The following is a 17,828-nucleotide window of genomic DNA, read 5'->3' as shown; positions in this document are numbered from 1 at the left end:
AGATTTAAAGCTAATCTAGTCTTTTTGTTTTAACTACATAATTATGTTTAATTAAAAAACTTAAAAGCACAAAAGATAATTATAGAACTCTTATATCTCATTTAGATAAGTGGATAAAGCTATGCAAAGAATAATTTTGAGTACTAATAAGTTATTAAATTATGTCACACAAATCTAACAAATATTGCTGAATCTTGTCAATATTTTTATTTCAGATGAAAGAAAAGATTATATGGACATGTATAAACATATAAATTTTTAAAAAGTTATTTTCAGAAATGACTTTTAATTTATCTTTGGCTCCTTAGAAACACTGTTTTGTAGATAACATGATATGTTATGTTATGTGTTTGTTTGCTTTTAGTGTCGTAAAGCAGGATCGATTGTCTCTAAACACTTTAAGGTTTACAAGCGCCCTAATTGTGGTCGGTGCTGCTGCAAAATAACCGTGTGTCGCTTAGGGGAGAATAACAGAATGACATACTTTTGTCCTCACTGTCAAAAGGAAAATCCTCAACATGTTGACGTACGGTGAGATATCTAATTTTAAGATATACTTTTTGCCTCAATTCTGTAACTAAAAGGCTATTAATAAGAGAATATAACTAGAAAGTATTTGAACTCTTGGAAGGAAATAGTAAATAACAGCATTAAAAAACCAGAATGACCCAAGATGATTTTTAGATCATTTCTGAATTCAGCAGAAAATCTCTAGCTCAGATGTTAATATTCAGCCTTTGGCTTCAGTCTCGTTTGTAAAGTGATTATAAGAAGGTATAGATATGTCAATAATTAGAAAAATGTAACTATCTTCAAAACATGTTGCTTTACTTAGAAAAAATATGAGCAAAATCTCTTTACAGAATTTATGTCTTGGTGAAACAACTACTTACTACCAACTACTTACTAAACACTTAAGTAAGTAGTGGTGATTCTGCCAGTAGCTGAGTTTGTCTATTCCACTATGCTTTCCAGAACTGGGGAAATAACCACATGATGGGTTCAGGGACACACAGGACCTACTGTGAGATGAACTTGAGCTTAAATTCTATCGATCACCTGACCTCCATAAGCCCCTTTTCTGACTGATGGACCATAGTGACGTTTTGGGTCTCCTGGAATTAGTGTGAGTTCAGAACCAGTTTATAGTAGTCCCCAAAAGACTTGATTATTTCCTTTTCCCCAATGCATAATTACCCTGGTAAAAGACCACATGTCCCTTTGGGAAGGCTGGGAGAAATATTAACAATATGAAGTAGCTGCAGGGCAGTATATGTGATTATAAACCAAAATAACCAGTATAGACATGAAGCACATTAAATGCTACTAGAGTCCAGGGATGTTAGAAGTTTATAAATAATAGAAAAGGTTGGGAAGATCGCATACAAAAAGTGTAATTTGAAGTTTATTTTTGAAAGATAGTTAGAATTTTGTTTAAATAAATGAGAAAACATTATTTAATTGGAAAGAAGGAGCTTGGCCACAAACCACGAATCACGAATCAGCATGGCATGTTGGAGGGAGGATGATAACACTGGCCAAGACAAACGAGGGCTTAAGTTGGTCAATGTTAAAAGCTAGTTTTACAAGAAGGGTGGGATCAAATAGTAGAGATCATTAATAGTACCGAGAATGGTTAATGTCTTGCCTATATCAATGGATTGAGTTTTAATTACTCGTAACCTAGTTAAGATGGAAAATGAAGAGATTTAAACCCGTATGAAGAAGCTAGCACAGTATAATGGGTGAGAGATGGTTACTAAGCATGAGGTCAAGACACCGGAAATGGAGAGGAAAGTAGGTATTTACTCAATTTAAAAAGTTAAAAAGTCAACAAGAATTGTGGCAGATTTGATATGTAGAATAATGCAAAAAGTTTCAGACCTAAATAATAGAAATTTTCACTTTACGGGCCGGAGAAAGTTGGGATAGAGTGGAAAGGACAGATTGGGTTTAGGAGATGTGGAGGATCTGGAAGAGAGGTCTTTTGGGCCATAGGACAGGCTGGGAGATAATGGCCTGAGGGTGCTCAGCACTGTGTTTCAGCTAAAGTATTAAGTGGGATCAAGTCACTGAGAAAGTGTAGAGAAAACAATATGGTCTGAAGTTCAGGGAATATCCATTTCTACGCAGTAGGAGGAAAAGAGTAAGCAAAGGAAATGAAATGATATGGTTGGAAATAGAGGACAAGCAGGGAAGTACTTGGCCTTGTGGAAGCCTGGGAGAAGGGAGACACCATGTCATCCCTGGTGAGCTCATGGCGATGGGATGGAGACGCTGCGTGGTAGAGATTCCCCACTGATGTCTTTACAAATATGTCTTTTTGTCTTTTTTTCCTCCTTGTCCTTGTGTTTCATTTTCTTTATCACTCCTCTTGTTCTGAACTACTTTTCTCCAAAGCGCTTCATATCCCCTTCCTTTCAACTTCTTCACCCTATTTTACTGTCATAGCGCTCTGAAATATGTTTAGATATTATATTGTACAGATTTATGGTTTCCTTATTTTTAATATTATAGATGTACGTTAATTTGACCAAATGTGTGTAACACAATATGAGGCAGATAAAAGCCATTCAGTATATATTTGCCCACTGAATAAATGATTAATGTTCTATTTGTTTTCAATGAATTGATAGTTTTGAGATTTAAAAAAAAAAATTCTTATTCTTCCAAATCATCAAACAAATGTTATTTATCATATAAATACGATAATTCTTAATTACAAGTTTTTTTGAAACTAGATTTTAAAGGCTCAAGTGTTCCCTGAAAGAGACCTACGAGGGGACAGAAGCAGCATTCTTTCTTTTTTCCTTATTAGAATCTTTATTTTATAAAAGTTTTTAAATTTATTTGTTTTTACTTCCTTTATTAGGATCTACTATATGCCATGCACTGGGACTACAAAAACAAAATAGAATATAGCCACTCAAAGTGCTCAAGCTCTGATGTGGGGAGTAGATGAGTAAATGGATCATTAAAACCCCAGGATGGAAGTGTTGTAAAGGGGCACATTTGTGCTAATGGTAATGGAAGTATAGAAGAGGAAACAATTAAATCTATCTGCAAAGAAGAAAGACATTTTTTTCTGAAGGAGATGACAATTGTGCTTAGGGTGAGGGAAATAGGAATTCACCAAAGACTAGAGGCAGGAAAGGGATTTCCTGGAAGAGAAAACAGCAGCTGATAAGTACATGGGGGAGAATTGCAGGAAGGGGAGGATGTTTTGTTCCTATACGAAGACATATCCAGGTCTCTGAAAACCATCTGATTTGGAAATGTGTGGAGAGTTGGTGGCTAGTTAAAGAGAATTTAGCAATGTTTGCAAACCAGTTGTTAAGGCAGGTCTGACCTGGCAGAGATTTTCGAGGGGGATGGAACAATTACAGGGCATTTGAGAGTTGTGAAGAAAGTCTGTGATGGGCTCATCTTGAAAGGGTAGTCTTGTTTGGGAAGAGGGTTTGGTGACATAGCCGTCATGTTTAAAAACATAATTTAAAAGGGGTTCTTTTGACTACAATGAAAGACACCAATCTCGTATTATCTTATACTAAAATAGGTATTTATGGGTCTTGTAGCCAAAATGAACACTGAGGTAATTCACAGACTTAATGAAAAAGTTATTTAAAAACAAACGAGTCTTGGGAGCTAGAACCTATGAAGGAGACCTTGTCCAGGCTCTCCACAGATAGGACAATTGGGAAGAATAAAGGTGAGTCTAAGTTGCTTCCTGCTTAAGCCTCTAATCTCAGGCCTCGTGGTAGTAAACTCTTTCTGGTTTGGAGGAAGAAACACTGAAGGGCTTTCAGGGAGTGCTGGTGTTCATGAGAAAGGCGCACTAGCCTGCAACAGCATTTGATTCGACTGAAATAGAAGTTAGAAAGCAACTTAGAAGTTCTTTTTATTCATACCTTCATTAAATGCTACTTTCTTTTGCATAACTTTCTTTTAGTTTTAGTTTTGACATTAGTATTTTTTTTAAATAATCTGTTTTGTTTAATCAAAGAAAAATCCGTTGTTCCCATGCAGTAACTGTCTCCACTGAGAAGGGCAGAGTTTCCTCAGAGACACTATCAGCCCCCACCTGTTTTTTATGCCTCAGTTTCTGGGAATAAAGCCCCTCTGCGTTACCCACCTTGGGGTTTTCTGAGTTTGTAGTGGAATGTGATGGTATTTGCAATCGCTGAGAGCGTGCACAGAGACCAGCCAGTAGGGAGCCTTGAGATTAACTTCACTTCAGTGATCAAAAGAAGAAAAGGACCCCATGAAAGAGGGATGAAGAGTGATTGAGAGAGATGAATCTGAGGGAGTTACAGAGGGGAAGCTTGAGAGACGGCCACTGTATATGACAACTGAGAAATCAGGGTGACTTTCCAGAAAGCAGTTTTAATAGATGTGTAAGGGCAACATTTATTCTTTAAACCTATATTTATAGAATATTTATGCAATTCTATATACCAGTGGGAGGAGACTTTTTAAAGAAAAGCCAGAGGGACATAATTGATTTCAATATGAAAAATATCACTCTCACCAGTGTGGGGAGTTTTGACGTTGAATGGGTTGGGAAGCCATGGGAAGTTTTTGAGCAGTGTGATGACATAAAGTGACTTCTCTCTGTGTGGAAAAGTGACTTCAGTGTAACCAGAATGAAGGTGTGACATCAGGGCCCTCAACAGTATGCCCATGGTAAAATGATGGAGACTCGAAAGAGAGGGGGGGTGGTAAAAAACAGTTGAATTAAGGATATTTTTGAAGTTGAGATAGGGTTAAACACTAAAACATATAATTTTGGGAACCTTCTTTATAAAAACGAATAAAAATTATGAGTACAAAATTTAGTCCTACTGTGATTATTCAGAAATGAGAAATCACAACAAATTACAATTTTTAAATACCACAGACATCAGAAAAATACGATAGTTAACTGCTTGGCATGACTATGTAATGGCTTTCTTCCATATTCGACTGCATACTCCTTGTCTTATCATATGCCCATCAACAATATTATTATATTTTGTATTATAGATAAATTAGAAAACTGTCTTCTAGCTTCACAGTTGGCTATCAATAATGGCACAGCGCTCCCCTTCCCTACAGTATTTTTCTCAAGCACGACTCCTTGTCTGTAAGGAAGCCCTTAGAGTGCTGGTTCTTAAACTCCCCTGGGCACCAGGATCCCCTGGAGGCTTGGTAAAACACAGATTGCTGGGCCTCAAAGTTTCTAAATCAAAAGTCCAGCGAAGGGCCTGAGAATCCGTATGTCTAACAAGTTCCCACGAGGTGCTGACACTGCTAGCCTGAGGACCTTACCCTGAGAACTACCACCCTAGAGAACCCCAGCCCTTGGATCTCCCTCAGCTACCCCAGTTTCTCACCCCTACGAGCCTGTTCCTGGGTTGGTAGTGGGGTGTACAAGTGTTTAAGAACCTGCAGCCTGAGTCAGAATGGCCCTACACACTGAATGCAGCAGCATCTAGTTTAGATCCTCATCCTGGAAGTTAAAGAACGTCCTGCTACTCCTTGATGTCCCCAATCCACATTGTCCCTGGGCACTGAACAGACGTCAGATTGTGCTGGCCGCACATGGGCCTCACCTAGAGAGAGCCCAGGACTGGCTACAGACTGCTGTCAGCCTCCAGCATGCAGCTGGAATACTGCTTCTGTTCTCCGTGCTCCCACCCTGGTTCATCAGGGAGAATGCACCAAGCCCTGGAAGCTTCCTAAGCTGCTGGGACATTTGCCTTTGCAGCAGAACCCCCAGGATTTGCTGATTGCGTGTAGATGTGAGAGTAAGAAGAATCAAGGATGACTCATAGGTGTTTGGCCTAATTACATGCACGGTGATGCCATTTACTGAAATGAGACAAATAAGCAGAGTTGCAGATTGGGAGGAATGAGGATGATGAATTTCATTTGTACTGGTTTCTGTGGCTGCCATAACAAAGTACCACAAACTTGATAGCTTAAAACAACAGAATTTTAATCTCTCATAGTTCGGGATGGCAGAAGCTCAGTACCAGTTTCACTGGGCCAAAATTAAGGTGTGGGCAGGGCTGTGCTCCCTCAGCACATCTAGGGGAGAATCCATTCCTTGCCTTTTGTAGCTTCTGGTGGCTGCCAGTGTTCTTTCGTCTGTGGCTGCATCACTCTAATCTTTGCCTCTGCAGTTACATTGCTTCCTCTTCTTTTTCGTGTCTGTCAAATCTCCCTCTACCTCTCTCTTACAAGGATATTTGTGTTTGGATAAAGGGACCAGCTAGATAATCCAGGACTACCCAGATAATCCAGGATCTCCTATCAAGAGCCTTGATTACATCTCCAAAGATTCTTTTTCTTTGTAAAGTAACATTTACAGGTTCCTGGTTTTGTGACCTGATATCTTTGAGAGGCCATTGTTCAGCCTACTATAGGCATCTCATTTTGAAATGTTCTTGCTATACATCCAAGTGGAGGTTGGAAAGAATTTATTTGTAGGTGATTAAGAAATGGAGCAGTAAAGAAAAAATGCTTTCAAAGCTTCTGTATGTAACAATAAATATCATGTTATAGTTAGTGAAATTTATAGAAGATGAAAATGGTGAAAAGTTGGAGCACATTGAAAATCTGAAGGTTATTTAAAGTGTAACCATTGTGACTAAGAGCATCATGCTGCTTTTCAAAGTAAGAGGGCGGGGACTAGGTCAAGTAAACAGACTATAGTAGCTCTGGGAGTCCTCACGAATAAGAAATATTGAATGCCATTAAAAGTCAAGGTAAATAAAGGTACGAGAACCATAATGAGATATGTCTTATTTTCAGATTTTCTTATGCTATTTATTATTTTACCAGACAAGCCTGAATTTTAAAACTGGTGTAATTACACGTAAGGAGCAAAATGTTACAGAAGGCAAGGCTATCTTTGAAAATCAAAGAACTCATGTTCTGAAGTGTAAAGTACTTAGCCTTTAAAAAAAGAACTTTTTTAAATATTAATTATCGGAATCATGAAAAGAATCCATGACACTGTCATGGTTGCTTAACCATGGGACGTGTTTTATAGACTCAGCTGTGTATTAAATAGTAGGACTACCCCAGAGCTTATAAAAGCATTTTGTGTAACAATAAGTACTCAGTAAATAATTCCAAGTAGAGAATCATGATTTTCGTTTGTGGCCAAAAATCAGGGTTGGTTTTATTGTTTTCTCAGTAACCTGTTAATTGGATATTTAACATGAAACATTTTTCCCTGAAGAGAAATAACATGGAGATAGTTATCCTTGTCATCAGTATAGATTAACTAATTGATATAGTGCATAGTAAATACTGCTGAGAAATTCTGAAGGCACATGAAGTAAATGTAAAACTTTACTCATTTTACTTTAAGTGCTCTAATATCTGCATAACTCTTTCTCACCCCTAATTTGGTTGAATAAGGATATTTTAGTTTTGCTTTGGGAAGGGTACCACTTAGTTAAAACCTTATTTGAGAAATGCTTCCTAGTGGTTTTGTCAAGTATTTTAAATGGTTTTAAAAACACACACACAAACTCTGACTGAATAAAATCTTTTATTTGATATTTCTGTCTTTGACACCAACCAGCAGGGCCCAAATGAAAACTTTATTCTGAGATAGTTAGAACTTGTAAACAATAATAAATATATAGTGTTGGGGCAAATTAAGAGTTCTGTAATAGTTTCTAAAATACCCAAAATGTATAAGAACAAGGCAATAATAACAGCGTTAATGATTATTTTTAAAAATTCTTTTATAGGAAGCTGCCAACCAGAAACACTACAATCAGCTGGACATCTAGCAGCGGAGATCATGTAGATGAAGTAGCTCGGAGATGTGAAGAACAGTGGACGTGTTTGGTCTGTACACTGATAAATAGACCTTCTTCTAAGGCATGTGATGCTTGCCTGACTGCAAGGCCTATAGGTAAGACTGAATTTGGATTTTGAGGTCATTTCATTTTAAAGAGGTTTAATTATACCAAGTCAAGTGTGTATCCTGTTCTATCTGGGTATTTTATAACTAGGGGAAATGCTTCGTTTCTGAAAGGTTTAAAAAGAATTGCCAGCCTTTGCATGTAAACCATGCTAATACTCTGTTGAGAGGGAGGGAAAACATGCTTGTGCTAAAAGAGTATGTGCCTTTGTATCTCAAAAAACTGAGACGATAACATCTGTTCTCTACTGTTTCTGATGAATTATTCAATAAAGCTTTGTTTTATGCAGATTTCAGCAACTTTTGAGTTTGTTATTCAGTCCAAGTGTCTCATAAATTGAAAGGGAGGATTTCTGTAAGAATATCTTTGCAGGTGGAATAGAAAAATGCTGAATTTTTTCTCTTCTTTATCCTTCCTACCCCTTGTTATTAAAATCTTTACCCAGACAATTGTACTGATTTCATTGAAATCTTTCAAAATAACTCTCTATAGCTCACAATTTCATGGGTTCAGAAAATGTAAAACCTCAGAGGAAACCTGTGATTAAGAACCATCTCATTGATGCAGCTTCTATTGTGTTCTCAAAGTGTTATTTCTTTCTTCAATTAGAGATGGGAAAGTTCATTCTTGACTTATGGACCCGCCCATTGTGTTGGCTGTCATATCGTGTTTTGTTCTCCGGGCCAGAGAATCTGGCATCGCCCCTTGCACAGCTTTGCTGGGAGAAGGAACCCCTTCCCCTATTTCAGTCCCTCCCTCTCCAGTGTCATTCAACAGAGAGCTCTCAGAAAACCAGTCTTAGGTTTCCACATTTATTTCAACTTTCTGAAATGCCTTTACACATCTCACTATTTGCTTGTTTTTGTTTTTTGTTTTTTTTTCTGAGTATGATAGACATATATATATATATCTTTACTACAATTTGGAATATATTACAGTCCAGATTCCAAAATTCTAGGATGCTTTGCTGAAACATTTTTAATAAATGTCAAGTCTTTGTAATTCATCTTTTCTTATTTGTAATAAGCCTTTCATTTTGTCTTGTCAGAGAAACATTCCTGACAATCTAGATGTAGGCCTCTAATGCTGATCTAAAGCTTTTTGAGATTTCATCTCTCAATTACCACTTCCTTAACACTTTGCCTAATAGTAACAAAAGTGATGGCTGAATATTCTTTAAATGTTTAAACATAATGTGAAGCAAATATAAATCTTTGTTAAAGCCAACTCTGAGTCCCTATAAGATGTTGAAATTTTGCACTTTATATAATACTTCATGTCTTAACCAGAAGATTGTTAATTTTGAATTGCCCAGGCTAACTTTGTGTTATTAGTTCTCTATATTAGTTCACTATAATAGTGAACTAAATATTTTAATCAAATAAGATGTTTCAAATAGTCAATATTATAGAAATTTATAGGAATGCTATAGAATTACTTATTTCTCCTTCCAGATTCAACACTAGAGAATGCAGAAAGTTCTATTGCCTGTAACAACTTAGTGAAGTATCCTTATAATAGCTTTGGAAAACCAAGTACAGAAATAAAGATCAACAGGAAAACTGCATTTGGAGCTACAACCCTCGTCTTGACCGATTTTAGCAATAAATCTATTACTTCGAAAAGAAAAAAAAGCCAAAACCAGACACCAAATGGGGAATTTCAGAACTCTTCTCCCACTAACGTTGGTTTTAGTGATACACCAGACCCCTTAGAGGAGAGAGCAAACAATATGGCTCAACCATCTAACACAGTAAACCTATCACCCATGGTCTGTTCTCAGTCTAAATTATGTAGTTCAGCATATAAAAAACTGAAAAGAACCCATTACTCATCACCAGGTCTTGAAAGTTGCAACCCGGGACTCTCTAACAGGTACGATGCTTCTAACCTTGATATTTAAGGTATTTGCATTAAGTTTTAAGAAGAGAGAAAAATTATCCATGGCTAAAGAAGTTGAGTTGGTCGTGGTCAAGTAAGTCAAACCCTGAGAGATGATTATAGTCATGTGCTTTCCTTGCCTTCTTCAGCTTGTAATATAAGAAAGGAGGAGAGAATGAAAAGCAGAATCTCCTACATCTGTAAAAAGTTATTTTTTTTCTGACTGTAACCATATACATGCTCAGTACAGAATATTTGGGAAGTATAAAGAAAAATGTTTAAATCCCCCATAATCTTACCAGTTATCAATCACCACTGTTAGCCTTTTTTTAAAAATTTCTTTCCCATGAAAGATAGTTCATCTAAAAAGGAGACTATCATTTATAACAGTTTACTAAGTGTTTCTTTTCTAAAGAGAGAGATCTGAGATTCTTTAGTGGTATTTCTGCTAAAGAAAGTGGCTGTATATCAAATGGCCGTCTGGGATCGTGTTCTTTGTTTTAACCAAAACAGCCTAAAGAACATGTGTGGTACATTTTCATCTGAAATTAAAGAGCTATACTTTCACCTAATAAATACTACCCAACCAGATATATTTTATGAGACTACCAAAAACACATCCAGGGGAAAACCCTAACTGATGACATCAGAGATACAGAAGGTTTAATGACAGTGTCATCCCTTGTTCCTTAATGATTATTAACAGCTCCCGAAACTGTCCACAACACTCCCTTCTCACCTTGTCTAGGCCCTTTATCTGAGCCTCCTAACTATCCCTACCTGATGGGATGCCTCCATCAGAGAGAGACATCTCTCCACAATTTTCTTTTCAAGCTGTTTGTCGGTTTTCTTCTTTTCTTCAGAAGGGAGGTACTGTATATCTAGCATTTTTAAGTGAAGTGAAGATTATTTTAAGTGGAGTGAAGATAAAAAGCCTTCTTCTCATGTGTCTTGTCTTGCCAATGGGAGACAAGCAGGGGGTTACTGTGGGTGGGATCTAAATAATCTCAGAGGATTCTAATTGCTAGCTTCTCTTCTGATTAGCTCTGCCTTTGCTGATGCAAAGAGTCTTCATTCGATGAGGGATCTTCGTTGAGATGAGGGATCACTTGGTGTATGCTCCCATACCAATCTCTGGGAATCCTTAAAGTTTATTTCAGAATAAATGGTCAATAGATGCTTTTTTCTCAAGTTTCCTATCCCAACTTTAAATTTACCATCAGTTAATCTTGATGATTTATCCTTGACTGATTTTTAAAAAGAATTTGTTTATATTATAATAACTGCTTTCAATTTTTTCCATAATACTTCCAAATGATATCCTTTTGAATTAAATTATGAGGGCCAAACTTTAACTGACTGGATCAGTATATTACCTTTTTACTCTAACCCTAATTAATGTCTCATGATGAAATTTCACGAAAGAGCTAGTTAAGAGTGTTTAAGTTGGGAGGCTATCCTGTAAGAAAATCATTTTTGTACAGCCTTTTCTGTTCTCTAGCTTAAGTGGAAAGAAGCAGATGTGATCGTTTGAAAATATTGCAACATTTACTGTACCCAGATGAAATATCTTGGCATATTTTTATTTCCTTAGTGCTTTATAGAAAATCTCAGACAATTTAACTAATGAATTAAGGATTTAAAAAAACATTAATGTAACCTTAAATTTAAATGATTTCTTCATAAGCCATTAGTAATAGGGTCATATGATTAATCCCAGCACACGGCATTACTTAGAAACACTGCAGCATGTGTATGTGTGGAATATAAAAACCCAAGGACTGAGACTAAAATCAATCAAGATCAGCTAGCTAAATAAATGTCAAGTGGTGAAATACATTTACCCAGCAGCCCTTCTGCACCCAGCCACTTTACTAGGAATAAATTGCAAATTACTGTCATTTTTTTCATTTTTCTCCTCGTCTGGCAGCTACAGTGTTCATCTTGTGGACAAGATGCCATGCAGAAGCTCACAACATAATACGATTAAAGCAGGTGGTCCACTCAGAATTTATAGCCAGGTTGTTTTTTCTTTAATAATTATATGGTAATTAATTTGCCTTTTGTTCTCTTAATTACTGATCTCATCACCACATGTTGATAAGGCATATTTTCAGACTGGTCTTTAGATATCCTTGAATTTTATCCAGCTACTAGATTATAAATTAGATGGTTGAACCAATTCTTAAGAAGTTAAGAATAACTGCTAAATACAGTTTTAAGTCTTTGTTCCACTCGTTGTAGATAGAGAGCAAAACACAGAGATACATTTTTCAAAGAATACATATCTTTCAGGTTAAACTTTTTTCTGAGCTGTTGCAAGGCTCATCATGTAGGTAAGTGAAACAGAACTAGCAGAATCACTAATATTTTCTCATATCTGCTGCCATCAGGGTTCCCAGAGTTCCTCCTCTAATTACCATGAAGCACTGACACCTTAGGCATGCTTCTGGGTCACCTTTTAGAGTTTTCAGTGCCCGAGGATTTCAGAACTACCTGGGACCATCCATGACAGGTCATTTAACCTTTGTTTGTTATAATCCTTCAAATACCACTGAACTATAAAATTTACATTCAATGAGACATTCATTCAAAAAATTTTAGACAGTGTAAAATGAGTTAAACTGTGATAAACTGATCACTGAAAAATAACATCTATTTTGAAATTACACACCTGTGCTTAGCAATGTCCTTGATCATAGTTTTTGTCTGATCTCTATTCAATTTTATTTGTTTATTAATTAATAAGTATTTATTGAGAAGCCATTGGGCATCAGGTATTTCTCTGGGTTCTAATGACCTCTACCTCAGCAAACTACAGCTAGCAGGACTAAATCCAGACTGCCACATGTTTTTGTAAATAAAGTTTTATTGGAACACATCCCATTCCCATTGGTTTACATATTTTCTATGGCGGCTTTTCGTGCTACAACAGCAGAGTTGACTAGTCGCAACAGAGACCGTCATAGCCGTAAACCTAAAATATGTTATCTGAAAAGATTTACTGACCTCTGAACTATTATATTAATAGACTATTTATAACCCAGTATTAATATTTAAAATGATGGTCCTAATTATCAAAATAAGTTAAACTATTCTGTATGCCAAGTTTACCTAAAGAAATGCTCTGCTACGATTTAGAAAAATTTTAAAAGATTGAAACAAAGAGGAACCAAGATGTCCTCAATTAATTAGAACATTAATTATCTTGGATAATGATTTCTATCATAAAATTAAGATTAGCTGTGCATATTTAGAGCTAACGTTATCACAGGTGGCATCAGTATCTTCGTTATATTAACTCTGTGCTTTGCAACTTAATGTGCTTATAAATTATCTGGGAATCTTGTTAACATGCAATTCTAATTCTGCCAGGAATCTGGGGTAGGGGCAGGTTATCTGTGTTTCTAAGGAGTTTCTACCTGATGCTGGTACTTCCTGTCAGTGGACATTCTGAGTATAGGGATTAGATAGCATATGGCTGTTTTTAACTTTATACCGAGGAAGAGGTGGAATGGAAGACAGAAGAGAGAAACCAATAGAAGACACTGGGGTCTTTCCTTTTCTCCTTAAGCCTACCTTCCACTGTGTCACCTTCTCAGAAGAGCTTTACTAATAAGAGAATCTAAACCTCTTCTTAGATACGTGGAACTAGGAGGTTTCTAGGTTGAAGCAAATGGATTAGAAAATGTTTAATTGTTATCACAGACAGCCACGTTCAAAATAATATATAAAACTATCTTTGCCTGTGTCCATTCTTTTAATGAGAGCAACATTTCATTTCTTTCTGTTAATATTCTTAACCTTTTTTCTCCTTTAAAAAAAATTTTCAAAAGCACTGTTTATGACCTACTTGCTCCAGTCGTAAAATCTCTTGATTTCTCTATGACCATCCATATATTTAGCTTCCTTCAAAATTAAAGTTTTAATATTGCCTTTTTTGGAGGCAGTTGGGAGGGTTGGTGAAATGGAGAGGAGTTGTGAAAAGAACAGGCTTGTAACCTCTCAGCTTCTCTATTTCAAGTTGGTATTACCCGTGATTCTAAAATATGAGCCACCATCCCCACCTTGAAGAACTTAACCAACAAAACAGTTACCAGCAAAATATTTCACAGTAATGATTTCCTTAGCGATGCCTACAGCTGCTTTCATCTTACAAATGCCTGCCGCACAGTTTCAGAAACCCCTCAGAATGAGTCCATCCCAAACATTAGAAAGTTTGAGTCCATTTAAAGCAATATATTTAAACATCTGTTTTATAAATGAGTTTAAACGAATTTTATGCAAGTAAAAGATCACTTATATGTCAGTTACAGCTCAATAAAACTGGATAGGGGGAAAGACTTTTGAATGTTTTAATTAGATATGATGCCTTCAGGCATCATTATAGGAACAAGTACATGAAAAACGTACCGATAGTCCCGGACTTACAATGGTCTGACTTACAATTTTTCAGCTTTATGATGGTGAAGAGATACGTATAGTTACATGAGATAGTCAACACTTTATTACAAACTAGGCTTTGTGTTAGGTGATTTTGTCCATCTGTAGGCTCATGTGAGTGTTCTGAGGGCATTTAAGGTAGACTAGGCTAAGCTATAATGTTCTTTAAGTTAGGTGTGTTAAATGCATTTTTGACTTAGAATATTTTCATTTATGGTGACTTATCGGGACGTAACCCATCATCAGTCGAAGAGCACCTAGTTTAGGAAGCAAATAAAGGAGAACTACTTTTGATTTATGAGTATTTAAAAAAATTATTTAAGACTGATATTTTGTTTTTTAGAAATTAAAATAATAGAAAAGATGAATCTTTTTATCATTAAAAAGTTAAAAAGTGGGACCATTAAGGAGAAGAACTTCTGGTTTTAATATGAGCTCTTTTCATCTAGTTTATTAAAAAGACTAACTCTTATAAAGGTATCATTAAAAATATGCAAAATATTAAAAAAATCAAAAATAATCATGAAGCCCCTTTTTAAAGAGAAAATCCCTCTCATGCAGCTGCAGCAGAAGGCCAGCTTCTAGCATTTGTGCCCTGTGTACAGGAGTAACTCGCAGGTCCTTTTGATCTTATCGTGGGGGAGAATAAAGCTTCCCTACTAGCTTTACAAAATATACATTTCTACTCAGCCAGGCAGCCCGTTCTTGCTGAAATATGATTGCAACTGTTATAGTGGCCTTGATCAAAGAAAAAATTCAAAAATTGTTTTTAAAGTGGACAGTAGAAAGAGTGATCTCTTTGGTCTAGTCAGAGCCATTGACAGGAGTTGGCTACCAATGAGAAAATAATTAAAGACTGTGACTCTAGGTACTTTGTGAGGTGAAAGGGGACAGCTGGACTTGAAGCATATTTTAGAGGAAATAAACGTGGCCACACTGTAATGTTGGATAAGAGAAGAATCAAGTATCACAAATGAAAACTAAGAAAAATGGATATATTAGATGCACAATTCCTCTGTGTGTTATTCTTAGAAATTTCATGTACTTTAGATACATAGGTTACTTTGGAAGAAAATTAGAATTACCCGCAAAAACCAAGATTTAAAAAGACTTAGCAGTTTGTGTAATTACCTAAAGTTGACAATTTCTTTGTACAAGTGGGATTCTAGCATGGGGTTGAGGAGCGGTGAATGATCCCTTTACCACTATTATGCTTTAGTTATTTTATAACCTGTCATTTCAGTGAACTTCAAATTAATATGACAGATGGTACTTGTACATTAACTGCTCACAGCCCTCGCTGCAGTAAACACAACCGTCTCTGCGTTCTCCGAGTTGTGAGGAAGGATGGCGAAAACAAGGGCAGGCAGTTTTACGCTTGTCCTCTACCTAGAGAAGCACAATGTGGATTTTTTGAAGTAAGTGTAAGATTTATCAAGCTTACTATAGTATAATTGAATGCTTCGGTTATTAAGTTGTAATAAATAGCAATCCTTTTCCAGTTTTCCTTTAAATTTTAAATAGCCATATTGACATTCGGTCTAAAGCCTGAATGTTGAATAAATTAAAATTCAAGGAGGTTCATCAAAAAAAATTAATCAAATAATAGCTATTAGATTAGTAGAGTGTATCATATTTGTAACCAGTGTAGAAGTGTTGCCCTTGGTTTATAGAAAGGTAAGAAAAGTAGTGAGTAATTTTCCCAGACAGCTAGATAGTTGACGATAAAAATTTGCACTTCCTAATGTCAGGGCTACATCAAAACCTTCCACTTAAGCGCTGGATAGAGAGGTACATGAAAAAAATAATTCTCATGCCTTGGATTTACAGTAAACAGTGAATCCTACTACATGAGTTGGCCCAACAAAAGATATGGCGTGGTAACAATGTAGATATAGATAATTCCTCACATGTTTTTGATCTGGGAGTTTGACCCTGAAAATGAATGTGAACTAGGAGCCAAGAATCTGCATTCCTCAGAGTGTGAGGACCGGCTATGCTGAGTGTGCTTCTAATGTTAAAGATGCATATTTTCCCAACTGCTTCATCTGGTGCAACATTGAAAAAAAAAAAATGATCTGTTTCAGTGCTGGTGCAAAAATTTTCTGGTTGGGCTTATCGAGAGAGAAAATACCTATCTTCGACAGGGTATATCTCTCTAGGGAATTTGCCAGGGAAAATGTGATAATGATTTTTAGATGTTAACTCCAGCACAAGATGTGCCTCCATCTTACAAAACTTATAGATTGTCTCCTTAAGAAGCTTTTATAGATGTAATGGAGAAAATATTAGCAATATTAATAATAGCATAACCTGCTTTAGACCTCTCTTGTGGCCAAAATTAATAAGGATAAGAACAATACAGTGGAATCTGCCTAAATTAGTTCACATAATTCTGTATTGAATTATTTAAGAAAAATTAGAGAATAAAGAGATTTAGTATTAGAATCAAGGACAAATCTTGAATCATAATAGTTTTAACTAAAATCTATAGCAGAAACATTGGTGTTTGCTTTACAGCAAGGCGAAGGGAAGCTCAAAATTACGGCAATTTTCTGTGTGATTCAAGAAAAATTGTAAGAGACGCTTATGGTATATAAGCTTTTTTTGAGGGCAACAACTAATGACTTATGTCCGTTTTACAATGTCAGATTAATAGTAGCAATGAAGACAACACGGCACTAATCAGACGCACCTGGGTTTAGCCTGCTCATCATCCTAACTTCCATCTAAACTTTACAGTCTTTCTGTTTTTCTCCCATAGTGGGCAGATCTGTCCTTCCCATTCTGCAACCATGGCAAACGCTCCATCATGAGAACAGTGTTGAAGATTGGACCTAATAATGGAAAGAATTTTTTTGCGTGTCCTCTTGGTAAGGACAAACAGTGCAATTTTTTCCAGTGGGCAGAAAATGGGCCAGGAATAAATATTCTTCCATGATGTTAGTATCTCCTCTTTCTGTAGAATATCCAGCCTTTAATTCCTTCAGACTATAATTATTTAGTCCTCTTTTGTTTAAGAGAAAAGTTACAGAATATCTATTGCAACATTTGAGAAATTATTTTTTTATGTGTGCAATCTTTCCATTCTATGAGTATATATTTTTTACCTTGATGAATGCTGTATATTTCATCAAATGTACAGTGTTTTCCATTTAGTATATATATTTAATGCATTTATTAGTGACAATAAAGTATTTTTAGTATGTTTTTGGTCTCTTGTAACTTTTTTGGGAAAGCAATGATTTTTTTTTAGGAAGGGATTATGCAGTACAATAAAATAAGAAGGTATTCTCTCAAATGAATATTTTTTCAGGTATCGCCACTATTCATAATATGTGATTAAAGGTACTTTTTGTTTTCTTAAATAAAATTTAAGAAATGAGATCTCCTTTATGGAAAAGAATGCTTTTTAAATTCTGTTCAACAAACATCAAGTTCCTCTTAGATGCTAGAGACATGCCAACCCTTCTATAACTTCAGATGCATTTTCATGGAAAGCTATAGGGATTCAGAATATAAAAGTAACATTTAAGAACAGAAGTTGTCTATATATCTTTTAAAGAGATGTAGATTTAA

General features: G+C 35.9%; 1 protein-coding gene across 2 annotated transcripts in view; it reads left to right on the top strand.

Annotated features, from left to right (window-relative positions):
• Positions 1 to 17,459, top strand: part of NEIL3 (nei like DNA glycosylase 3) — a 43,211-nt gene extending 25,752 nt beyond the window's left edge. Inside the window, exons 7-10 of one of the 2 annotated variants that reach the window (XM_011371471.2) lie at positions 7,749 to 7,915; positions 9,380 to 9,800; positions 15,493 to 15,667; positions 17,014 to 17,459. In XM_011371471.2, the coding sequence (XP_011369773.1) occupies positions 7,749 to 7,915; positions 9,380 to 9,800; positions 15,493 to 15,667; positions 17,014 to 17,190 (940 nt within the window). In that variant the 3' untranslated portion in view covers positions 17,191 to 17,459. Of the gene's footprint in view, positions 1 to 7,748; positions 7,916 to 9,379; positions 9,801 to 11,736; positions 12,693 to 15,492; positions 15,668 to 17,013 lie in introns of those variants that run through there. The other variant, XM_023538159.1, reaches the window with a different exon arrangement.
• The last annotated feature ends 369 nt before the right edge of the window (positions 17,460 to 17,828 follow it).

Source organism: Pteropus vampyrus, unplaced genomic scaffold, assembly GCF_000151845.1.
Source record: "Pteropus vampyrus isolate Shadow unplaced genomic scaffold, Pvam_2.0 Scaffold8, whole genome shotgun sequence".
NCBI lineage: Eukaryota > Metazoa > Chordata > Mammalia > Chiroptera > Pteropodidae > Pteropus > Pteropus vampyrus.
The sequence above is the reverse complement of the archived record's forward strand: the minus strand, read 5'-3'. Positions and strand labels throughout refer to the sequence as shown.